The following is a 26700-nucleotide window of genomic DNA, read 5'->3' as shown; positions in this document are numbered from 1 at the left end:
ACTCAAGATTGCTACTATCGCCCATGGTATGAACAGTAACCTGGACGGTCAGTATGTTTTTTTTCTCTTTAGTGACAGACTCATTTATGTTCATTGGGTAGTGAGACTGGTTATATTTTTTATATATTTTTTATACTGCTACTCACCTTTTAAAGCGACTTATTTATAGCACACCCCCACAGCACTAAGGGATGTTAATAGTACATAGACGCATATTAAAAAATTTTCTGGCATCAATCTCCGCTTTCCCTATAGAGAGTGGTCTTATGTGGGTATTTTTAGCGCAAATTCTTGCTTTATTTCTAATTTTGAAATTAATTTGTATTTTATTACATGAAATAAGTATTTAATCACCTACCAACCAGCAAGAACTCTAGCTCTCACAGACCTGTTAGTTTTCTTTAACAAGCCCTCCTACTCTGCACTCATTACCTGTATTGATTGCACCTGTTTGAACTCGTTACCTGTATAAAAGACACCTGTCCACACACAATCACTCTCCACCATGGCCAAGACCAAAGAGCTGTCTAGACACTAGGGACAAGATTTTAGACCTGCATAAAGCTGGGATGGGCTACAGGACAATAGGCAAGCAGCTTGGTGAGAAGGCAACAACTGTTGTCGTAATTATTAGAAAATGGAAGAAACACAAGATAACTGTCAATCTTCCTCGGTCTGAGGCTCCATGCCAGATCTCGCCTAGTGGAGTAAGGATGATTCTGAGAGGTCAGGAAGCAGCTCAGAAATATACGAGAGGACCTGTCAATGACATGAAGAGAGCTGGGACCACAGTCTCAACCATTACTGTTAGTAACACACTATGCCGTCATGGAATAAAATCCTGCAGGACATGCAAGGTCCCCCTGCTCACACCAGAACATGTCCAGACCCGTTTGAAGTTCGCCAATGACCAACTGGATGATCCAGAGGAGGCATGGGAGAAGGTCATGTGGTCAGATAAGACCAAAATAGAACTTTTTGGTATCAACTCCACTTGCCGTGTTTGGAGGAAGAAGGAGGATCAGTACAACCGTACAACCCCAATAACACTATCCCAACCGTGAAGCATGGTGGGGGAAACATTATAATTTGGGGGTGCTTTTCTGAAAAGGGGACAGGACAGCTCCACTAATATATATATATGTGTGTGTGTGTATATATATATATATATATATATATATATATATATATATATATATATATATATATATATATATATATATGAATATTTTATTTATTTTATGAATATTTTATTTATTTTTGCAAGTGCTGAACAGTCACGGCCAAAAGTTTAGAGAATGACACAAATATTAATTTTTACAAAGTCTACTGCTTCATTTTTTCTAATGGCAATTTGCATATACTCCAGAATGTTATAAAGAGTGATCAGCTTAACAGCAATTACTTGCAAAGTCAATATTTGCCTAGAAAATGAACTTTATCCCCCAAAACACATTTCAACATCATTGCAGCCCTGCCTTAAAAGGACCAGCTAACATCGTTTCAGTGATTGCTCCATTAACACGTGTGGGTGTTGATGAGGACAGGGCTGGAGATCAATCTGTCATGATTAAGTAAGAATGACACCACTGGACACTTTAAAAGGAGGCTGGTGCTTGGCATCATTGTTTCTCTTCTGTTAACCATGGTAATCTCTAAAGAAACACGTGCAGTCATCATTGCACTGCACAAAAATGGCCTAACAGGGAAGAGTATCGCAGCTAGAAAGATTGCACCTCAGTCAACAATCTATCGCATCATCAAGAACTTCAAGGAGAGAGGTTCCCTTGTTGCCAAAAAGGCTCCAGGGCGCCCAAGAAAGACCAGCAAGCGCCAGGACCGTCTCTTAAAAGTGTTTCAGCTGCGGGATCGGGCTACCAGCAGTGCAGAGCTTGCTCAGGAATGGCAGCAGGCAGTTGTGAGTGCATCTGCACGCACTGTGAGGCGGAGACTCTTGGAGCAAGGCCTGGTCTCAAGGAGGGCAGCAAAGAAGCCACTTCTCTCCAGAAAAAACATCATGGACAGACTGATATTCTGCAAGAGGTACAGGGAGTGGACTGCTGAGGACTGGGGTAAAGTCATTTTCTTTGATGAATCCCCTTTTCGATTGTTTGGGACATCTGGAAAACGGCTTATTCGGAGAAGACCAGGTGAGTGCTACCACCAGTCTTGTCTCATGCCAACTGTCAAGCATCCTGAAACCATTCATGTGTGGGGTTGCTTCTCAGCCAAGGGAATGGGCTCTCAGTCTTGCCTAAAAACACAGCCATGAATAAAGAATGGTACCAGAATGTCCTCCAAGAGCAACTTCTCCCAACCGTCCAAGAGCAGTTTGGCGATCAACAATGCCTTTTTCAACATGATGGAGCACCTTGCCATAAAGCAAAGGTGATAACTAAATGGCTCAGGGAACAAAACATAGAGATTTTGGGACCATGGCCTGGAAACTCCCCAGATCTTAATCCCATTGAGAACTTGTGGTCAATCAAGAGACGGGTGGACAAACAAAAACCTTCAAATTCAGACAAAATAAAAGCATTGATTTTGCAAGAATGGACTGCTATCAGTCAGGATTTGATCCAGAAGTTGATTGAGAGCATGCCAGGGAGAATTGCTGAGGTCCTGAAGAAGAAGGGTCAACACTGCAAATATTGACTTGCTGCATTAACTCATTCTAACTGTCAATATAACCTTTTGTTACTCATAATATGATTGCAATTATATTTCTGTATGTGATAAAAACATCTGACAAACACACATAAAAACCAGAGGGCAGCAGATCATGTGAAAATATAATATTTGTGTCATTCTCTAAACTTTTGGCCATGACTGTATATAAAGAGACCACCACATCAAATCCCTGTCATGGGCAGCCCATTCTCCAGACCTGAACCCCATTGAAAACCTCTGGAATGTAATAAAGAGGATGATGGATAGTCACAAGCCATTAAACAAACTGCTTACATTTTTGCGCCAGAAGCAGTGTGAAAGACTGTTGGAAAGCATGCCACGACGCATGAAAGCTGTGAAAATCATGGTCATTCCACAAAATATTGATTTCCGAATTCTTCCTTCGTTAAAACACTAGTATTTTTTTTTCTAAATGATTATGAACTTGTTTTCTTGCATTATTTGAGGTCTAAAAGCACTGTTTTGTTTGTTTGTTTTTTGACCATTTCTCCTTTTCAGAAAACACACACACACACACACACACACACACACACACACACACACTATTGGCAGGAAGTAGGGATAGGGATTGTGGGGTTGATGGATATTGGTACATCCAGGGTGGGGCTTATGAAAAAGCTCATGGCATATCCTAGTTCTTTCTCATAGCCTATAGCATTTGTTCACATACTACGCTGCTATCTGCACCTCGCTCTCTTCTCCCTCCCCCAGCAGGATACATGTTTTCTCTTCCTCCATGGAGCTGAAATCTCCAGGAAGAGATCGGAGAGTCTCCTGAAGTGAGTGTCCCTCACTGCTGAGTATTTGGTGCACTGTAGCAGGAGTTGGATCTCATCCTCCAGGTCGCAGTGTGGGCACACTCAATCCTCCCTGGGCTTGTAGCTCTGTTTGTGCCGGCCAACCTCGATGGCCAGATTGTAAGTACTGAGTTTATACCGGCTCAGGATTTGGCGATCTCTGGGGTCCAGGAGTTTCTCCAGATATGGAGCCAATCTATAATCTCTCTGTATATTCCGGTACATGATCAGTTTCTGTGAGGTGACAATATCGATCCTTCAGTCGCTGATATACTTCTCCTGGCCCTTGTCTTACCATCTTCCAGATTCTGGCTTCTGTCAGGCTGCTGTGATTGGTGTTTAGGTCCGATTGGGTTTGGGTGATCTGTTCCGGGGGGAGGGGGTCCTGGTTTGTTTTCCCCCCTTACATGTAACAGGGCTTTTATGATGGTGGGAGCTCACACTGCAACTATGTAGGTGAGCCCGAAATTGCAACGCCCTTTTCAGGACTGCTTGGTGCAGTGGAAATATGCCCAGCTGAGCCAAACAGGCACTATTGGTGCTGCTCCAATGGAGCAGGTGCTTAAGAATTCCAGGTGGAATATTTCTGTTGGGCTGAAATCCGACTTGTGTGAGGACCCCAGACTTCACTGCCACACAGGAGGATTGGGGTGATGATGATATCGAATATTTTTAGCCAGACCCTCACCGGCGACTTTAGATATTAGTTTCCTTCAGATGGCATAGAAGGTTCTTCAGGCCTTGTCCTTCAGTGTCTCTATGGCTTGTTTGAAGCTTCCCGACTGGTGAATTTCAAGGCCCAGGTAGGTATAATTGTCTGTTCCTGTAAGAGCGCAGTAATTTCCATGTGGAGCTGAATTTCTCCAAGATTTTCAGGTTGTCTTGGAGGCCTTTCCTGGTTGGTGACAGCAGCAGTAGGTCATCTACATACAGCAGGAATTTCACCTGGGCTCCATGGAGGATGAGACCTGGTGCCGCGGAGGATTCCAGAGCAGTGGCCAGCTCATGAATGTAGATGTTGAAGAGCATTGGACTTAGGTTGCAGCCCTGTCTGACTCGGCTACTCTGATGGAAATCGGGCTTTAATTCACTGTTCACGCTAACGCCGCAGCGGTTCTCTGTGTAAGAGCATTTGATGACATCATAGGTCTTTTCTCCTACTCTGCTCTCCAGCAGTTTCAGAAATAGGTCCGGGTGCCATACTGAGTCAAAGGCCTCTTTAAAGTCTACAAAACAGGCATATCTCTACCCATTCTTTGTGTTGTGGACATGGCTGTGCAGGGTGTAGATGTGGTTGGTAGTGTGGTGGTTTGGCATGGATCCTGCTTGCTTTTGTTAAGAATGTTGTGTTCGGTGAGGAAACTGATGATCCTCTTGTTCAGGATGCTGATGAACAGTTTTCCCAGGTTGCTGCTGACACTTATGCCTTTGGAGTTGACTGGGTTATACAGGTCCCCACTCTTGTGGATGGGTGTATTGAGGCCTTGGTTCCAGGTATGAGGAAAGAAGCAGCATTCAGCACAATATTAAACAGTTTAGCCATTGTAGTTTGTATTTCTGGTGGGCTGTTCTTCAGGAGCTCATCTTCATACCAGACCAATTTTACTCTTAAGCAGCGGTCCTGTTTTGGTCTGTTTATTTTTCATGGCAGGGACGACTATTTCCCTGTATCCAATGGTACATGGGATTTGTTTTCAGCTCTGGTCCATGTTTTGAGGAGGATTTGAATGTCTATATTTTTCAGTCTTTGTATAAAGTCAGAGTAATTTGTTTTACATCCAAAAGCCGAGTGGTTCAGGCCTTGGATTTTACAGCTGCTAATTGTAAATGGTCATTTTTTTCTATATAGCTTGTGTGCATATACCTTGTAATGAGCGTGGCTATGTAGGACACACCGGGACCTATGACTGGTTTATCCATGATGTTGGTTCCATTCAGTCACATTAGTTTCCTGCACAATGTGCTGAGCAGGGTCTTTATCTTCTCCATGTCCCTGCTCTGCATATCTCTGCCCTGGATGCCAGTGTTTCGCATGTCTCTGTGTGAGGCTGGTGGTCTTCTCTGTAGTGGTCTTCTTTAATGGTCGGATTTTGGGTGAGGATCTTCTCTTTGTCATGGGTCTTTCCCTTGGATTTTGTACAGACCTGGGGTTTCTATTTAGTTTGATGTCCTTCACCTCTTTGGCCAGAACCCTGACCCCTTGTTTGTTGAGGAGCTTGCTGTCATACAGGTGATGGTGATTTATGGAGGGGTGTTGTGCCAGAGTCACTCCTGGCACAGATTTCATTCTTGCAGTCAGGTCCGTGTTGTTGTTCTAGACGGTTTGGCTGGACATATCCTTTCGAGGGAGCAGAGATGTCAGAATGATTTTGCTGTCTGGGAATATTAGTCGCGTCATCCTTCCTAGCTGTAAGTTGTCCTGCGATCTGCTGGTGCTGGCCTGTCAGATTTTGTGCCTGTGTGTATAATAATGATTTGGTTTGGTAAACCGTGGATTGATAACCACTGTCACCTGCTCAATAGTTGCACAGTGAATTTTGGATTTTATTGACCTTTTTTCCTGGGAATAGCCTCCATGTATTCGTGTACTCTCCATTATTAGGACTTTGTGATGCCACAGGACCGTTACCGCCTCCTTTGTGCAATGTGGAACAGGGGGAGCCATGCCAGAACTCTGCAAAATAGCCTCCAACAGGCCACTAACATCCATGTGCCTGCTCAAACTGTCAGGAACAGACTCCATGAGGGTAGTCTGAGGGCCCGACATCCACAAGTGGCTTTGTGCTTCCAACCCAACACCATGCAGGGCGATTTGCATTTGCCAGAGAACACCAAGATTGGCATTCAACATTGGCGCTCTGTGCTCTTCACAGATGAGAGCAGGTTCACACTGAGCACATATAACAGACGAGACAGAGTTTGGAGATGCCGTAGAGAGCGATCTGCTGCCTGCAACTTCCTCCAGTTTGGCAGTGGGTCAGTAATGGTGTGGGGAGGCATTTCTTTGGAGTTCCCCACAGCCCTCCATATGCTAGCAAGAGATACCCTGATTGCTATTTGGTACCGGAATGAGATCCTCAGACCCATTGTGAGACCATATGCAGGTGCAGTGGGCCCTGGGTTCCTTCTGATACATGACAATGCCAGACCGCATGTGGCTGAAGTGTCAGTTCCTGCATGATGAAGGTATTGATGCTATGGACTGGCCTGCCTGTTCAGCCAGACCTGAATCCAATCGAGCACATCTTGGACATGTCTCGTTCTTTCCACCAACGCTACGTTGCACCACAGATTGGTCCAGGAGTTGACTGATGCTTTGATCCAGGCCTGGGAGGAGATTCCTCAGGAGAACATTCACCGCCTCATCAGGACCATGCCCAGGTGTTGTAGGGAGGTCATACAGGCACACGGAGGCCACACACACTACTGAGCATCATTTCTTTGTTGTAAGGCATTTCCACTGAAGTTAAATCAGTCAGTAATTTGATTTTCCACTTTGATTTTAAGCATCATTCCAAATCCAGACCTGCATGGGATATTTTGATTTACATAATTTTTATATATATTTTTTTATTTTGTTTCTGATTTTTTTAAATCTCCTCCAAAATATGTTTGGTATCACTGTAATCAGACAGACATGGATATTCATATTACCAGATCATTTTTACTGCACAGTGAACAGCGTAAAAACAAAAACCGATGGAAAAATAACGTTAAGGCTTTTGGAAGAAAGGGAGGAAAATATGAAGGAGGAAAAGCATAAAACTGCTCTGTCATTAAAGGGTTAAAATGGTGATTTGGAGAATTAGAGGAAAAAAGCAAAATTTATAAAAATATTTAGTATAAAAATTAAGTTTAAACAATAAGACATTTTCTCATGACGCGCGATTATAACAGTCTTCCACTAGAGGGCTCCATTTACTCACAAACTTTTTAAAAGAAAGTCGAGAACGGCCAGAGAAGAACCTTCCAAAGTTAGAGAAGTGTCTAGATAGGATTTAGTTTCGGAAGGATTTATTCTTTTAGTAGGGAATAACCACGTATGTGACTGATGACTGTCTCTATCACCTACAAGACTTTTATGACATTCTTTAAAAGTTATTTTTTTTAGGGGGGCAACTTCTTTTAATACCATCCACAGAAATACAACATTCACTCTGCAATGATCTTAACCATGTGGCAGAACAATTTAATGCAAGAAATTCTCTGAAATTGTGTTCAGCTTTGTGTGCAAATTTCAGAAATGCCGCACACGGACATATGATGTAAGAAATGTTAAAATACTTCAGGCCTCATCTTAAACAACATGTACGGTCCAATAGGTCTAGACAACTTATTCCTGCAGTATAGATTTAAAGTGATCAGTGCATAGAACCCTTTTCATGTGCAATAAATGTTTTTCTGTACAAAAAACCCTTCGGTTTTAAAGAGGCTAAGTCCCCTATAGGACAGCATTAGTAAAGTATTGATTTTATTTTTTTTTCTATCTCTCACTTTATTCCTGCTGCTCCCTCCCCTGGGTATTTTGCTTTTTTTTTTTTTTTAAAATCTGTCATACGGATCCAGAGATATTTGATTTTTGTGGTCTTTACAAGGGGGTGTGGCTCACTGGATCCTCTGGGGCATGATTTTAGGCTGCTCTGCATAATTCTCTTGTGACTTGCGCCCCCTTGATAAAGATTGCAAAAATTGTCACTAAAAAAACCAAACAAAGCAAATCTCTGGTATGGCGGATTTAAAATAAAATAAATCAGAATAATCAGGGGAGGGAGCAGCAGGAATAAAGTGAAAGGAAGAAAAAAATCAGCACTTTTTAACTAGTGACGGGCCCTCCTTATAGGGAGTCTATACAAAAGATCCACACCCCTGGAACAGTTTGGGGGAGTTTGGGAGAAGAAAAAAGGCAAAATATTCAGCAGAGCAGCCGGAATAAAGTAAGAGTGAAAACTGACCACTTTTTTTTTCTTTTTTTCTTTTTTTTTGGGGGGGGGGTGGGGTTAATGGCTCTCTATCTTGTAATGTTTGGTAACACATATACACAAGCTGGGCTTCTGTAGTTTGCTAAGATGGCGGATTGCACCTCAGCTGCTGGTGCAGATACAAGCAGAAGAATCTCTTGTTTCTGTCCCTGAGTGCTTGCAGCGCCTTCGCAGTGGAGGATGCGTTGTCTGCCATATTGTTGAGCTATGGTCTTTACTGTTTGCATGCATGACCTGTAGGCAGCGAGGGGGCTTCACGTACGTGCAGAGCATCATTACATATAAACCAAGGGAATCTGTAAGACTGAGTGTGTTCCGTCCAGCATACGACCGAGTGTGTTCCATCCAGCATACATTTTTATTTGCATTGTGTTTTCATAGATCAAGCCCTGGGCAGAGCTTCCATGGCCGATAAAGACCTACTTCTGCCTGGCCGTCATCTCTCTCGTGTGTGTCCTTGGCCTGACCATCTACACCCTGGTGCAGCAGAGCAATGAGGACTCCACGGTGTCTCTGATACAGCTGATAGGAGTCGGTAAGTGCCCGGAGCAGAGGAGCATATAGTTAAAAATGTAAAGACATTACACTAAACATATTCATTTTGGGAGAATAATACCTTAACCCCCTTCCTGCCTTTGAACATTTTTGTTTCTGCCCTTTTAATATTTTTTTTTTTTCTTTTTTAATTTCTCCTCTGCTTGCAAGATCCAAAACTTTTATTTTATTTATTTTATTTTTTTTTATACTTTACTGTCAACATAGCTGTGTGAGGACTTGTTTTGCATGACAATTAGTACTGGAAAATGGAGGAAAAAAGTTCCAGCTGCTGTGAAACAATTTTGTTTTTTTTTTCATTGTACAGTAAAATTGAACTGACTACAGGATTTTCATGGTCAGTACATTTATGGAGATAACTTGAAGAGTTGGGGTGGTTTTATTTTTGAAGTACTGAAACAGGAATTCAGAAATTTGTCTTACAGGAGACTTAAATGGGTTGTCCATTACTAGGACAACATCTGATTCTTAACATTCCCCCTCCCGCACCCCCGTTAAAATAAAAGCAACTGTACTAGACTTCAGCGCCGTTTCAGCGCTCCTTTGAGGTTGTTGCGTCACACAATCCCTGCACCTAATCAGCACTGGAGGTACTGGTCCCGCCTTCAGACGTATCAAACATCAGCAGAAAGTCAGGGCTGCGGCTGCTCTCCGACTTCCTCTTCATGTACAATTTGTCCAAAGGTGGAGACAGTGAAGCCAGCGGTGATTGTGTCATGTGAGCCCTGTGCTCAATGTGACGTGAGCCCTGGGAATGCAAGTGTTGACACCGCTTTGAGTTTAAAAAAAAAAGTAGCGAAAGCAAGTGGAGGTAATGATAGTTATATACTCGTGACCCTATGTATTATTATTATTTATTAATCGCATTGATGCAAAGGTCAGGCCCGCCTGGCCCTATAGTAAGCAGTGACACATACCAGATCCATTTACATGACAAGCAGCGGCTCATTAACTGGGTCTGTTGGGATTCTCTCTTTCCTATTGATTGTTCTGTAATAAACAATGGTGGGTCCGGGTACAGATGTGCACATAGTCAAGCGTATTGTGCGAGGAAAGCTTAGTTGTGTGTATGGTATTTATGTAGCTGTAGGAAAGCGCATTGCACTATGTAAAAAAAAAGTGCTGCAAAAAAAGCATGATCCCACAAGAAGGTGAATTTACAAAAATAACTTCCTAAATAAAACTGAGCGAGTATTCCAGGGCTGCTGTAAACGCCCCGCCGGCTGCCCACAGGACATTTCCTCATTGATTAGCCCTATCTTGGAATTCCGACATACTGGCCGGTCTCATTCTACCTCGTTTACGCAAGAAACCAAAAGTGTTTGTTAATCGTTTATGCAAGAAACCAAAAGTGTTTGTTAATCATTTTTTGCCAATGAATAATGATACCTCTTACCGCAAATAATTTTGATATGTTGCCTCACTGTTTTTGAGAAGGTTGTAATAAAGTCCTGGGGCAAAGAAATATTGAGAATCGCGACTCTAAAACCTGGCGTCCAACAACTAGTCAGATGGGTTTTCGTGGATTTTTTTTTTTTTGTGAGCCTCGGGTGCAGTCACACGGCCTAAATAACGAATTAGAGAGTAAGAGGTTTATTAGTCTTGTGTTATCCATCAAAACTGATAATATCATGGGTTACTAAGAGACCGTAATTAATTCAAATGTACAATGTAGGGTGAAGGGGATAATTCACACCTAGGAACTATGGGGAAATTGAGACTGTCCATCGGGATGTATGTATATGTGCTCCATTGTGCTTCTGGCTGCAACTGGACCCCCTCACCCCAGCCCAACAAAAAGAAAAAAGTGTAAGGCATCTTGTATTTGGTTTAGAGGGTTACTCCCCAAAAAACAAGTTATGTTCCATGCAGTACAACACTGATCCCAGCAGTTGAACCTCCAGCAGTCAGCAATAAATAAAAACACCTTATATGTTTTTTTTTTGTTTTTTTTTTATTATTTTTCTTGTCTGGGCAATCAACTATATTATGCAACGTGTTTCTTAGATTGTAGTGTGTAGTGCAGAGATCCAGCAGTCTTGGGTTACTTTTAACACAAATATCAGCAGTGTATATTTACCATATGCGTCGGGAAAAAAACTCATAGACCCCTTTCATTCAACGGAGACCACTTTGGCCTCCTTTCTGCTGGCATGTGGCGGGGTTGCTGCTTTGTTTTTGTTTTTACATTGACAAGTTGCAAATAACCCATTAAATTTGGAAGTATGGAATTGTCTGATTGCTGGGATCAATCCAGAGAACAGCTGCAAAAAGTGCAGCTTTTGGCTGTCTCGGACAGTCCCGTAGAGAATGAATGGAGTGGAGGTGTACCTGCTCTCCATTCAGACAGGGCTATAGATAGGGGAAAAACTTCCAAACTTGGTGCACACCCTATAAGGCTGCAGCAAGCATCAATCAGATTGGATATGCTGCTGTTAGGAAAACTAGCTTCTATAGCACCAACATATTCTGTGGTGCTGTAGAGAATTTCACCATTGACATCATTTTTCGTCCCCAACGGACCTCACTCTCTAATTTCCCTACATCCTGATGGGCGCAAGAAAATTCTTCTGTGTAGGAAACCAAATTACGGTTTGTGTTTGGAGCGTGAAACGGATCTGGAGAAAATCCACCAAATACCGGGAAAACCTGTAGTCTCCATTCAGATATTGCCCTAGGAGCTGCATATGATCATTCGTAGATGTACTGTAATGCTGTCAATCGCCTGTTACTAGCAGATACCTGTTCCCTTTGCAATTTATCACTTGCTACAAATCCTCTGTTATGAGTGGAAGGAATTTTAATTCTATAGTGTACCGCTTGATGTCAAGGTTACCAGCCACCCCTGACAGAGGTGGCTAGGTGTCTAGGCAAGGAATAGGCTAGTGCAAGTTGGATTTCACCAGCTTCAGGTGCTCCTGTAGTTGCACAGGAAAGGCTGCCACTGCTTGCAGCGTTGGAGAGCGTGCAGATAGGGGGCAGCGTGTGAGAGTGTGAATCTGAGGCAGCATGGGAGAGCGTGTAGGGCGGGCAGCATGGGAGAACATGCGGATCTGGGGGCAGCATGGGAGAGCATGCGGATCTGGGGGCAGCATGGGAGAGCATGCAGGTGTGGGGGGCAGCATGGGAGAGCGTGCAGGTGTAGGGGGCAGCATGGGAGAGCGTGCAGGTCTGGGGGCAGCATGGGAGAGCATGCAGGTCTGGGGGCAGCATGGGGGAGAGCGTGTGGATCTGGGGCAGCATGGGGCAGAGCGTGCAGGTCGGGAGGCAGCATGGGGGAGAGCGTGCAGGTCGGGGGGGCAGCATCTCAGTCATGCATTCGGCCCAAACTGTCAATCTTCAAAAAAGCTTCTGAAAATTGGAATGTGAGACAACTCCTTCAATGTCCTTACATTTGGCATCATGTGCAGGTATTACTATTGGTACGATTCTATGTAGACCGGTCATTTACAATTCTTAATCTTTGTATCAGTGTTCTGCATCTACTATGTGACTCGGGGAATCCTGCAGGAGAACCGTCAAGAACTCATCGCCTTCGTCGTCTCCATTTTACTAGAAATGATTCGCTCAATTGTCAACTTCAGTGTTGTCTCTAAAGATACAAAACCTGATATACAGGTGAGTCTTTTCTACTCCAACAATCGTGTGCAGTGCATCGACCATAACATGCTGTTTTATAAGAACAACCCCACCCAGAAGAGAATGCTCTTATCTTATGTCCTATCTTCATTTCCTAAACGATCTCAGGGTTTGCTCCTAAATTAGCAGACATTTTTTTTTATTAACTTTGAGTACATGATTCTTAATCAGCCCTAACTTTTTTTTTTTTTTTTTTCCAGCTCTTGGGTTACCAAACACACACGTGAGGCTTTTACGCCTTTTTTTTTTTAAGGAAAATATAGTTTTTATTTAAAAGCTTTTGTAGATGACCGGGAATTTGACCAGGCAATCATTTAATGATCAGCAGGTCAAATAGAACTTGTGTCCACCTTTTGGAAGTTTGTGCAAACTGCTGCTTAGCATGAGAAACACAATAGTACCTTCTGAGAAATGGGGGGATGCAGCTAAGATAATAAGGGGCATGTGATGTCTTAAGGGAAGACGCACAAGCTGGAGATGAAAAGCTGTTGCATTTCCATGTGACAGAACGTGAGACTGTCTTACAGAGCATTTCAGCTACTGATACTAAATTATTAAGATCTACAACTTACAATGGGTTGTAATCCAGTGGCATATATTTTTATGACCAGAAAACCCATTTAAACATGTCCCCAGTACGTTATTTCGTTGTACGAGTGTATACAGAACTGACTCTTTATACTACATACTGGTGGTTGGACAACACCTACGCAAAACCAAAGATGAAGTAGGGTTTCAATGAGCATCTGGGTGTGAGGTGGAGTCCGATCTGGTGACGTAATTTTATTTTTTTTTTTAATTCTTGGTTACGTCTAACTATAATGCACTATTATCTCTTTACTATTGATTTAATTTTGTGCATTACATTGCACCACATTTCTATAGTTCTAACTTTCAGAATTACATTGTAATCAACTTTGTGGCTATGCATATGCACATTCCTGTTATTGGTAGTATTTTGCCATTCAGTGGCTACCCCTTTTCTTCTTATATTCATTATTTGTCTCTCTCATCAGCTCCCCTTGCTTTCATTATTTCTTTAGTTTTTATTGTATAGTTATGTACCCCAGTAAAAGATTTTTTGTGAATATAAATGTGCTTGACTTCTGATTATTATGGAGTAACACTTATATGATATGCAAAACCTGTTTGTATTTTTTTAATTTCCATTCTCTGTTTACCTCGGTTATATTGATCATGGTTTTTTTTTTTATATATTTTTTTTTTCTCCCCAGCCTCGATTCATAGTAATCCTGCTTGTGGGTCTCTTCCATGTGGTCTGTGCTCTGAGTCTGGTGCTGGGGCAGAATATGATGGCATTTCGGGTGGGAGGCGCTCTAGAGAGTCTCCAGTTGCAGTACAACATGTTGAGCCTTTGCTTCTCATTGCTTACCTTTGATCTGCAGACACAGGTACTAAACTTACCATCATTGAAATCATTACTGTTATTCCATTGGCAGGTATAATGGTGTTTCAGTTTAGACATAGGCCATTTTAAATTAGCGAAATGTGCTTTTCTCCTTCCCCAGTGACAGTACCATGGATAGAGAGGGGATCTGCCCTTCAGGGACAGGACACCTACAGATAAAAAGGGTGGCACCTCTCCCTCACAACAGTTGGTTTTCTGCCCCTGACAGGGAGCCTTCAGTTCGGCAGTACCTGGATGAAGATTAGGGATGAAGATGGTCCAGGCCCGGCCAGTTGTTCAGGCAGTGGGGATGCCCCTGTCGTGGCTGGTGCGGTGCCTGAGGCCTCCACTGCTGGGACAGAGAAATCTTGCAGGGTGAGCAGGGGTAGCACAGCCACCGCACCAGATCTGTGTGCAGGGCTTTCAGGTTTCCAGCCAGCGTACGCCCGGACACGCCGAAGCGCCCCCTGATCACGCGGCCGGGAAGGTCAGTAGAGAGGAAGGTACTTCCGGTGCAGACCGGGAGTATGGCAGAGGACTCCGGGCAGCAGATTCAAAAAGGGAAAGCGGGAAAACGCTCCCTGCTGCAAGTGGTCCCAGGCATGATGGAGGACAGCGAACTGCAGCACCAGCAGTAGCCAAAGCCACCATAGCGGCAGCAACCTAAGAGGCATGTTTCTGCAGGCAAGTGGAGCGGACATTTCAGCAGTCATTGTACGCAGCGCAGCAAAAAAATCTGGCAAAATGGACAAATCTTCATTCTCAAAAAGCCCTTTATTGGATCCTATCCCTCCGCCAGAACTGGTACCCACGGCTGCGTCTGATTGGTGAGTGATCTTTGTGAAGTTCACCTTGTAATTGGGGTTCCCGTCTCTTCTTTCGTTGTTTAGGGAAGGAAGAGATTGGGAAAATCAAAGCACAGATGTTGTCCCATGTGTGATAAAGAATTACCAGTCACCTGGCACAAGAGGCTATGCCATTCCTGCACAGGTCAAGTGCTATGCCGAGAAACCCCAGACTTTGCCTTGCCCCCGTCGTTCTCATCCCAACGGTTCGAAGGAGATCAGGGAAGACAAATCGAGATTAATACGGATAGCCCCCTTTTGGCCAAAAAGAATTTGGTTCTCCTGGCTGAGGATAATGTTGATCACCAATCCTTGGGTTCTACCAGAATTCTTTCTCAGGGACCGGTGTTCCACCCTCAGGCAGCAAACCTTCATTTCACAGCATGGAATTTGAAATGACGCTGTTGTGGGATAAAGGGTTTTCACCAAATTTGGTTTCCACCCTGCTAAAGAGTTGGAAAATTGTTATGAGAGCTTATGGTAAAACCTGGAGGAAATTCCTATCCACCTCAGGGGTAAGCATCCAGGATGGGGTTCCAATTACAGCAATCCTGGAATTTCTGCAGAAGGGGTTGGAACGAGGCCTGGCGGCCAGCACCTTAAAGGTCCAGGTGGCAGCCCTAGGGGCCCTATATAATCCAGACATAGCAGGCAATCCATGGGTAGCGTGATTTATTAGAGCCTCTTCATGGTTTAAGCCAGGGATCCCCAACCTGTAGCTCGGAAGCCACATGTGGCTTGCAGTCCCATTAATTGTGGCTCGCGACTGTCTGCCGGCTTTGTGGATTAGCTCCAGGTCTAGCAATCGGGTATGAAGAGTACATCTCAAAATGGTGAATTTTGTGAGTAGCCCTGTACAGAAGAGAAGATCTGGATGCACATTTACTGGTCTTAGGGGTTTAGAGATGTTTTAGGTATGGTACACTGGAGACTGGTACTACCTGTTAGAGGAGGTGCTCAAAGCTGGACGTGACAGTGTGTTGGGAGTGCTTGATGGGAAAATACTGAATGGGGGTATTGTAGGAATCCCTGGATCTCAGTGTACTGATTTGGAGTGAATTCTGTGGAAAAGCTTTGGTTATCATTATACCTGTAATGGAGGCTTTGGCTGAAACTACTTTGAAAGGGGTGGGAGCTGGATGTGGCTCATGACCCTCTAAGCTGAATGTGGCTCTCAAGGCCAGAAAGGTTGGGGACCACTGGTCTAGGCCAATTATTAGCAAGAAGCTAGCAACATGGGATTCGGTCCCTCTCAAGGTCCTGTCACTTAAAACGGTCCTCCTTGTGGCTTTAACATCAGCCCGGAGGGTAAGCGACATACAGGTCTTATCTGCAGGCCCTCCCTTCACTAAAATCCTTGAGGATAGGGTTATTTTAAGACCTGACCCCGTTTACTTGCCCAAGGTAGCATCTTGTTTCCACAGATCCCAAGAGGTAGTCCTTCCTTTTGTTCTAACCCTAAGAATAGGGAAGAAGAAAGATTCCACACCTTAGATATTAGAAGATGTTTGGTTCAGTACCTAGAGTCCACCCAGGGGTGTAGGAAGGAAGGATCTCTGTCTGTGTGCTTTCTAGGTCCTGGAAAGGGACTCAAGGCCTCCAAAAGTATCTTGGCAAGATAGCTAAAAGATGTAATAGCTTTGGCTTACTCATCTAATGGGAATATCGCCCCGGAGGGTCTTCTACCTTTTTCAACCACTATCGGCTGGACCTAGCCTCTTCCTCTGACCTAACCTTCGGGGGCTGTGGTCCCTCCCTAAGTCACAACTCTCTGTAATTCTCTCCGTAGTGCTGTCATGGGGGAAGGAGAAAGACATAATTACTTACCAGTAACAGGATTTCTCAGAGCTCATGACAGCACCCGTTTATTCCCTCCCATAACGTGTGTGGTGAGCATGTTTTCACTGTTTGTAGTGTGATTTATGTATAGACACGGTGTGTTTTCTCCTTCGTCTCATTGGGGGACACAGAGACTGTGGGTGTGTGCTTCTGCCGTCTGGAGGCTGACACTAAGTATACAAAAAAAGAGTTAGCTCCTCCTCCGCCGCATACACCCTCGCCCCCAGACCGGGCGTAACTCAGTTTTTTGCTTAGTGTCTGATGGAGGCACACGCAGTCTGGAGCTCCAGACTAGATTTTTTTTTTTTTTTTCCTCTTTTTTTCTATGAAGATAAGACAGGGGCGACGGATCCTATAGAGAGGGTCCGATCTCCCCAAATCATCAACGGGCGACCACGTGTGAGTAACCCTCCACGTGTTTCTCTCCCGCACCGAGGGACACATCTGGGACTTTTCCCCAGACAACCATTTTTCTTTTTTATTTTGTAAAGAGGCGGCAACGCATCCTGATAAGAGGATTGCGGTTTCCCCATCGTCCCCAACGGGCGAGCACGTGTGAGTGATCCTCCACGTTGTTCTCTCCTGCAATGTGGAAATGCCCCGACCACCCCTAGGTAGTGAGTCCAGGGGTGGAGTTGGAGGCGCAGGTAAGCCAGGGATTGAAGCGGAGAGCGGTACAGTAGCCTCCCCCTCCCTGCCCAGGGATGGGGTTGAGAAGCACCTCTAGAGAGCCCCCTCGGCGGCCCGGCTCACCTTTTTGTTAATAAGCCGGGACCAGGTAGTCCGCCTCTCACCCGGCGCTGCCCCCGGCGGGTAACGCCGCACGCGGAGCGCGGCCGGAGCCCCGCGGGCGGCCGCGGCCCCCGCTGTATGGGGAGATCCGTGAGCGCGCGCCCGCCCGCCGACTTCCGGGGATAGCCGGAAGCCCCGCCCACTAACTTCCGGGGGCGGAGAGCGGCGGGCGCGCACAGTGACCGGGGAGCTCCCGCCCCCCTCCCTCGAACGCCGCACGGGAGTGCGGCCAGAGCCCCGCGGGCGGCCACGGTCCCCGCTGTATGGGGAGGTCCGGAGTCCGCGCGCCCGCCTGCCGACTTCCGGGGGTAGCGGAAGCCCCGCCCACTAACTTCCGGGGGCGGAGAGCGGCGGGCGAGCACAGTTACCGGGGACCTCCCGCCCCCCTCCTTGCATTTCCTCGCCGAAGTGGGGCCGGAAGCCGCCCCCTATCTCCCGGAGTGCGAGTGCCCCGGCGAGTAACGCCGCACGCCCCGTGGAAGAGACGCAAGGTGGGACATTACCGGTGGGTAAGTGCATCCCCGTTGCGAGTGCCGCACTAGTAGTCAAGGAAGGGGTTATCCTCCTCCTCCTACCCTACCTTGCAATATGTCTGGCAAAGGGAAAGCTCACTCTTTCCTATACGCTGTTTGCGTTTCCTGTGGGGTCAGGCTGCCTAAAGCACAGCCGGGTAAATTTTGTGAAGCCTGCGAGTCGGAGCGAGCCCAGGAGCCCCCCATTGTTGCAGAGCCCAGAGGTCAGGACCCTCCAGAATGGGCGGTGTCTTTATCACACTCTATGATGTCCCTTACAAGGGCAATTGAGTCTCTCCAAGGCCCAGGCAGGGACAAGGATGGTGGTCTGCCAGCGGAAGACAGCTCGTCCACGTCTCAGGACCCTCCGACCGTTAGAGGCCGCTTCAGCACCAGACAAGCTCATAGCAAAAGAGCTCGTTCCCCGTCGGCCGGACCCTCTGGGGCTTCGGTGGCGGGTATTAGGGTATCTCGTTCCCCGTCGCCGAGCTCAGGAAGCGAGCAGGAGGAGGGCGAGGAGGAGGAGGAGGCCTGGAATCCAGAAAGCCTGGGATACCAAGACTCGGTGGACAGCCTCATTAAGGCAGTCAACCAGACATTAGAGATCGAGGACAATGTGTCCACGGCCTCAGGTCACAAGGTCTCCTTCAAAAAGACCAGGCTACCGCATAGAAGGTTTGCCACGCATCCGGAGTTCGAGGAGCTAGTTCAGAAACATAGGGAACACCCGGATAAGCGTTTTGCAATGCAAAAAGCGCTGCAAGCTAAGTATCCGTTTCCTCCTGAACTCCATAAGGAATGGGTGGAGTCGCCAGTAGTGGACCCACCGGTATCACGTTTAGCGTCAAGATCGCTATTGTCGATACCCAGCGGTTCTTCTATCAAGGACCCAACTGATCGCCTTATAGAGGGGCTTGCCCGCTCGGTGTATGAGGCAGCAGGGTCGGCCCTAGCCCCCTCCTTTGCGGCTACTTGGGTGGCTAAGGCCATGGTTTCATGGGCGGACGCTCTGCAGAATGCCCTCCAAAACAGAGACCTGCCTGCGGAGGTCTTGGAGGTGACAAATCAGATCTTAGGGGCAAGTGATTTTCTCGTCAGCGCCTCTCTGGACGCGGCCGAGTGTTCTGCGGTGGCAGCAGCAAATGCGATCGCCATTAGGCGAGCATTATGGCTGAGATTGTGGAAAGCGGATTCTATCTCCAAAAAGTCCTTGACCTCATTGCCTTTTCAGGGCAATCGGTTGTTCGGTGAGAAGCTTGATAAGCTTATCTCAGAAGCCACAGGGGGGAGGAGTAGTTTCCTCCCGCAGCAGAGGACTTGGCCAGCATTCAGGCAGACACAGAGGCGTTTTCGGCCCTTTCGTAACCCCTGGAGGGGGACTTCGGCCAGAGCATCCACCTCCGCAAATGATGGTCAGATTAGGGAAAGACAAATCTCTTACAGAGCCAATCCGCTGGGTAGAGGCCGAGGCCGTTTGCCCAGAACAAGGGGGGCCAGATCCCAAAAGCCTCCAGCAAAATGACTCGAGGCGCTTCGTACCTACGGACGACAGAGTGGGCGGACGCCTACTAAGGTTCAGCCACGTTTGGGTCGCAGTGGCACGCGACGCTTGGGTGGCAGAATTGATATCGTCCGGGTACAAGATAGAGTTTCTCGGACTCCCGCCACGGCGATTCTTCCGTTCCCGGCTTTCCGGAACAGAATCGCAGGCGGAGAGTTTGTTACAGGCCATAATGACGCTACAGCGCAACGGGGTCATTGTCCCAGTACCGAAAAGCGAAGAGACACAAGGTTTTTACTCCAACCTGTTTTCGGTCCCCAAAAAGGACGGGACAGTAAGGCCAGTATGAGATCTAAAAATCCTGAACAAATTCATCAGAGTCAGGCGGTTCCGGATGGAATCCCTCCGTTCGGTCATTGCAGCCATGGATCCAGGGGAGTTCCTGGCCTCGATCGACGTGCAGGATGCATATCTGCACATTCCGATTTTTCCTCCACACCAGAGGTTCCTGCGTTTTGCGATCGGAGGGCGACATTTTCAATTTGTTGCTCTGCCCTTCGGTCTGGCCACTGCTCCCAGAGTCTTTACGAAGATAATGGCGGTGGTTATGGCCATCCTGCATGCTCGGGGCATAACGGTACTACCTTACCTGGACGACCTTTTGGTAAAGGGGCCGTCGTTTCAGGCGTGCCAGGAGATTGTCAGTATCACGCTGGATACCCTGGCGCGTCTAGGCTGGTTGATCAATCGGAACAAGTCGTCCTTGGTTCCAGCCCAGAGAATCGTATTCCTAGGCATGGTTTTCAACACCTCCCGGGGGCTGGTGATCCTCCCTCAGGACAAGGCGCGAAAGATCAAACAGGGGGTACGGAACCTTCTACAGCCAGGCTTCAGATCCATCCGGTACGGCATGAGTGTGTTGCACCCCGAGGTTTTTCAACAGATCTGCCAACGGTGGGGGACACCAGACGTGGACCTTATGGCATCCAGAGAGAACGCCAAAGTGCAAAGGTTCGTCGCTCGATCCCTCGACCCGCAGGCGATCGCAGCAGACGCTCTGGTGCTTCCATGGAGCCAGTTTCGTCTCCCATACTTGTTCCCCCCGCTACCTCTGCTTCCAAGGGTCATCAGAAAGTTAAGGAGAGAGAAGGTTCCAGCAATTCTGCTAGCTCCAGACTGGCCTCGGAGGGCCTGGTATGCAGATCTGGTTCAGCTAGTGGTGGACGTACCCTGGCGTCTACCAGATCGGCCGGACTTGCTGTCCCAGGGGCCGATCTACCATCCGAACTTAGGGGCCCTGTGTTTGACGGCGTGGCCATTGAATCTTGGCTGTTAACACAGGCAGGATTCAGGCGCGATGTGGTGGCCACGATGGTGAGTGCCCGAAAGCCTTCCTCGGCGAAGGTATATCATCGGACTTGGGAAGTTTTTTTCCGTTGGTGTAGGGATCGCGGAGTGGCTCCTCTGGTTTTTTCAATCCCCAACGTACTGGCTTTTTTGCAGGCAGGGCTGGACGCAGGATTGGCTCCGAGTTCGCTCAGGACGCAAATCTCGGCCCTGTCGGTCCTTTTTCAACGAAAGGTCGCTTCGGTCTGGCAGGTTAAGACGTTTATGCAGGGGGTCGCACATTTAGTACCCCCCTATAAGGCGCCGACGGAATCATGGGACCTGAACTTGGTGCTCAGGGCCCTTCAGGAGCCCCCCTTCGAACCCTTACAAGAAGTCTCCTTAACTTACCTGTCCAGGAAGGTCGTTTTTCTGGTAGCTATTACGTCTATTAGGCGGGTTTCGGAATTGGCGGCTTTATCTTGTAAACCGCCGTTCTTGACTTTTTATAAGGATAAGGTAGTTTTAAGGCCAGCTCCTCCCTTCTTGCCGAAGGTTGTCTCTGCATTCCATATCAACGAAGACATTGTCTTACCCTCGTTTTGCCCGGCACCGGTGCACAGGGTAGAAAAGGCTTTGCACACACTGGATCTGGTAAGAGCTCTTAGGAGGTATGTGACAAGGACAGCATCTTTCCGCCGGACAGACTCTCTATTCGTGATCCCAGAAGGGCGGCGGAAGGGGCTTGCTGCGTCCAAAGCGACTTTGGCCAGATGGGTTCGCCTGACGATCCAAGAATCTTATGAAATCGGTGGCACGCCGGTTCCGGCAGGGATCAAGGCACACTCGGCTCGAGCAGTGGGTGCCTCATGGGCACTGCGACACCAAGCTTCAGCGGAACAGGTGTGCAAAGCAGCTACCTGGTCCAGTTTGCATACGTTTGTCAAACATTATAACGTACATACCCAGGCATCCTCGGATGCAAGCCTGGGAAGAAAGATTCTCCAGGCAGCAGTTGCGCACCTCTAATCAGGGGCGCAAAATAGCATGGATTGGGTGAGCTAAGATCCCGCCCAGGGACTGCTTTAGAACGTCCCACAGTCTCTGTGTCCCCCAATGAGACGAAGGAGAAACATGGATTTTTGTGAGTACTCACCGTAAAATCCTTTTCTCCGAGACGCTCATTGGGGGACACAGCACCCACCCTACTAGCCAGTTGGCTTTTGCTTATTTTAAGTTATACAAATCCTTATGTAAGGATCAGGGTGGTCCCTTTTCCAGACGTATAATTTCTTGCCTGAGTTTAAGGCGCGTTCTCCTACTGCTTATGCACTAAACTGAGTTACGCCCGGTCTGGGGGCGAGGGTGTATGCGGCGGAGGAGGAGCTAACTCTTTTTTTGTATACTTAGTGTCAGCCTCCAGACGGCAGAAGCACACACCCACAGTCTCTGTGTCCCCCAATGAGCGTCTCGGAGAAAAGGATTTTACGGTGAGTACTCACAAAAATCCATGTTTCTGATAAGCAGTATGATAAAGATATATAATTGTTGTCATTAACCTGGAGGTCCTTCTATGCTCTGTAAACCAACTGATGCAAGGGAGAGGTGCCACCCTTTTTATCTGTAGGTTTCCTGTCCCTGAAAGGCGGATCCCCTCTCTCTCCATGGTGCTGTCATGGGCTCTGAGAGATCCTGTTACCAGTAAGTAGCAATGTCTTTTGATATCATGCTAATTTTAATGGTCTTTACAAAGTGGGCGTGGCTCATAGGGTGATTATGCTGAGCAACCTAAATACACGCCCCCTAAGAACCTGTGAGCCATGCCTCGTTGTTAAAGACCACATTATCCCCAAATAAAAAGGCCCATATCTCTGGAGCTGTATTATGGATTTGAGGGGGAAAAAAGGGAGCAATGGGTATAAAATAAAGCTAAAAACTGTTCATTTTTAACCTGGTGACAGGTTTTGTTTTATTTGGATTTCACCTCATTCACTCTGCTCTTATCTTGAGTTTGGAAAGGCATAAGACTCCTCATACATGCACTGACTATGATGTGTTGTTCTAAGGGGGAGTTCCTGTGAGCATTTATGTTTTGCTAGTACAGACACTTCCCAAACCAGTTTTTCAATAACAGAGAAACTTTCACATAATGTACTTATCGTGCAGCGATTACCCTGATTCTTATTATCTTCCGAACAATGCTGAGCTCTCAATCATATAATGGCTGTTTAGTATATTTAAGTGCAGGTGTGACAAAAGGTCTTTGGTAATTTGCTGTCTCATTGTATATTTAACCCCTTTCCGACATGAGACTTGCATTTACAGTGTTTGGAAAGCACGCAGTAGCTATGCCCTTTCTGTGCATGGCAGAGCCACTGACTGCCACACAGAGTGCTGCTGCCTAACCCCCTTACATACCGCATTCAGGAACTGCAGTATCTAAGTGGTTAAACGAAAAGTGGGTTATCGGGTCCTAGGGCCTGACAAAGACATCTGTATTTGCAGTCTTTTTACTTTTTTGAAGCAAAGCTAAATGTAGGTTACACTGCAGTAATGAAGTACTGTACCTAAGTTTCTAGGTTAACTAATAAAAAGTGTAAAAACTCTTACACTTTTTAACAAATATACTTTTTTTTTTTTTTGCACAGAAGATCAGATATGTTGATATTTTGCTGGTTGAGCAGTCAGGACCCCTATACACCATATACTGTGTAGTCTTCCTGGCCAGCCAAAAATCCTCAGGTTCACCTTTAAGTTGCCATAAATCTGTAGACATGCCATATGTGTGAGTGGTATTATTACCCGGTTTCCAGTCCAGTCTCACCATAAGCCAGGGCCGGACTGGCCATTTGGCAATTCTGGCAAATGCCAGAAGGGCCTGTCTGGTCGTGGGCTGCCTTGTCTGCTACGTTGTTAACAGAATCGGTGTTCTCAAGATACCCATACTGTTAAGAGTTGTGATGGAGCATAAAGTCGCTGACTCCTTCACTTACCCCAGCAGGCCACGGGAATCATTAGAAATATTGGTCTTGTAGTAAATCTTGCTTTCCTCCATCCAAGGTAATATTAGTAATATATCCCATCTGGTGCTTGGAGACGGGACAGCAAGGGCCTGTGTGATTTCAAATGCCAGGGCTGAATTTCAGCCCCAGTCCATACCTGCCATAAGCTTCCACATTCAGCTTCACAATTAGGCTATGTGCACACGTATGCAAAAAATTTCTGCATAAAAACCGGACTCCTTCCAGAAAACGTGTTTTTTGCCGCGCGTCCCCAGAGACATAGAAAATAGCTAGAAATGCGGAATTTTCCGCGAAATTAATGAGCATGCTGTGTTTTTTACCACAAAAAGTGCAAAATGCATTAAAATGAATGGGAAGCTTTTTTTAAGCGTTTTTTGAGCAGATTTTTTAGTAAATCCATGGGAAAAATGCAAAAAAAAACGCTGTGTGTGAACACAGCCTAACGCTACAGTTTGGTTCCTCTGGTGCTGTTTATCGTAAGACATTTATTCTAGAATTGTACAGGTTGAAATCCAGTCTGCAAGATTCTTGTATCTACTCCAAGGGTGATGTGGGGGGAAAAAAAAACTATTTTTCTTTTTGGTTTTTCCCCCCATAACTGGATATCCTTGACATCTGATAGTAAAAAATCTTTCAATTGCAATCAAAAGTTTCACCCCCTCCCCCACTGCAAATTAAGTTTATTAGCAAAATTGGCACACATTTTACTGTTTGCAATAAACTGATATAACAAGTTGTTTCTCCATATTCACCACAAAATGCCACCTTTACAGACGCCTGCAGCCTCAGAGCAATTCATCCCTTCATGACCAGCACTTTTACTACTTGGTAGAGCACCTCTGGCTGTTATGACCTGCTGCAAATGTGATGTATAATTTTATCAAATGCTGTCCATATATAGAAAGATTGGCACTTCACACCATAATATACAAACAGATACTGCCGATGTAGGGAACCAGAAAGTGAAATATAAAATCAATTTTTATTTAGCACATTATAATATTATATAGAAAATCTGTAAAAAAAAAAAAAAAAAATTCCCAGAACGGGGGAAAAGTATATATCTGTGGTATATAGAGGATGAAAAGTTTTTACCTATGCTAATATTGCAAATGCCCAGTGCAAAAAAATGCCTTACCATGCATTGGTCTAAATCAAGGTAAGTTGAACAAATCCATTGTAAAGGGTCTATGGTAACAAGGAAAAATCCTATGTAGCTTTCTTGTATAATACTTTGAAACAAATAGAAGGCTATAAATCCTAAGTGACTCAATAGAATAGGTGAGATAGAAGGGCAACACAAGGGGCCAGGACAAGTATAATAAGCATATAAGTATATATAGGAATACTATATAATACATTAGTCTAGGAACAGGAGCACAGGTAAGCAGATGAATGGCTTTTCGCCGTCGCTTCTTCTGGGGGCATGTCTAGGACGGGGGTGGTATGGTGTTTTATACCCCCTGGCACCAATCATGGGAGTTCTTCTAGAAAAGAGGGAGTGGATATTCCAATTCCTTCCAAGGATATCAATCAGCGCAATCGGCTCCCTGCACCACCGTAATAAATGTCACCAACGGTGACGTGCTCCCCGGAATGCACGCTGGAACGCATGCGGACCGGAAGTAGAGCACTCCCAGAATTGAATGGGGCTACAGGGCACATGCATGCGCACTATCCGGAGGTAACTGGTGACGTAAGTGGTATCAAGACCGGGAGTTCACTTGTGTAGCTACCTATTACTAAAGGAAAGCATATAGACCACTGTGACGAGAAAGAAGTGTATGTATAACCTGGAACCCAGAATGTATTGATTGAATAGGGGAGCAAAGTAATTAAATACCCATGTAAAGGAATTGGTGAAGTGAAATGAATAATAAATAATAAAATAAATGAATAATGTGAAATGGATAATAAATAAACACTAATTAATCGCTAAGTGTGTCAATCAATAATAGGTCAGTGAATAAGTGCATTGATGATAATGCAATTAATAATGATGTGGTGACATATTTATATACATGTGTACTAGATTTAAGAGGAATGTATAAAATGACAAAAGTGAATAAAGTGGAGTGAATATAATATAGCCCATAAAAAGTGCATGAGTGCTATATATTTATTACTTAAAAGCAATATACAGGTTAATATACTGTGCATTATGGAAATCCATGATTATAACCTCTAACAGGAAACCCATAAATGTATGTGAACAAAGTGGAATATACAGGAAACCCGTAGATATATGTGAACTTGGTGAGATATATTCAGGAAACCATAACTGGATAAGAATCTAGACCAAGGTGATGAGTGCAAAGTGACTTGGTGCTTTAAAGCGCCTTATAGGTTTATAGCACCGTCCAGCAGCCTAGAGGTAAAGTAAAAAATAACTAGTGTATATGATAAAAGGTATAATAATGACTAAAAATCATTTAAAATATACTAGAGAGACTTATTAATAACAATATAGCTTCTATCAGCAAATGCCAAGGCAGTCTATTGGATTTGATACAGTTGCATAGGATAAATATTGTGTAAAAATTACAACTAAAGTGACTGGAACTTAGGATACATCTTAGGAATTGGAATATCCACTTCCTCTTTTCTAAAAAAAAAAGAACTTCCATGATTGGTGCCATGGAATATAAAACACCATACCACTCCCGTACTAGACACTCCCCCGGAAGAAGCGATGGCGAAACAGAAGCGATGAGGGGGAAGTGCCATTCCTCTGCTTACCTGTGCTCCTGTTCCTACACTAAGATATTATATCATTTCACTTTATGGTAACCA

The 26700-nt window shown here is 45.6% G+C and overlaps 1 protein-coding gene across 1 annotated transcript in view; it reads left to right on the top strand.

Annotated features, from left to right (window-relative positions):
• LOC141097909 (uncharacterized) overlaps positions 1-26700 on the top strand; it is a 52837-nt gene that overhangs the window by 12308 nt on the left and 13829 nt on the right. Inside the window, exons 3-5 of the mRNA XM_073585423.1 lie at positions 8849-9002; positions 12495-12640; positions 13897-14073. Of these exons, the coding sequence (XP_073441524.1) occupies positions 8849-9002; positions 12495-12640; positions 13897-14073 (477 nt within the window). The remainder of the gene's footprint in view (positions 1-8848; positions 9003-12494; positions 12641-13896; positions 14074-26700) is intronic.

Source organism: Dendrobates tinctorius, unplaced genomic scaffold, assembly GCF_039654945.1.
Source record: "Dendrobates tinctorius isolate UK_male_01 unplaced genomic scaffold, ASM3965494v1 ptg000086l, whole genome shotgun sequence".
NCBI lineage: Eukaryota > Metazoa > Chordata > Amphibia > Anura > Dendrobatidae > Dendrobates > Dendrobates tinctorius.
Note: the sequence above shows the minus strand (reverse complement) of the source record. Positions and strands in the feature narration are given on the sequence as shown.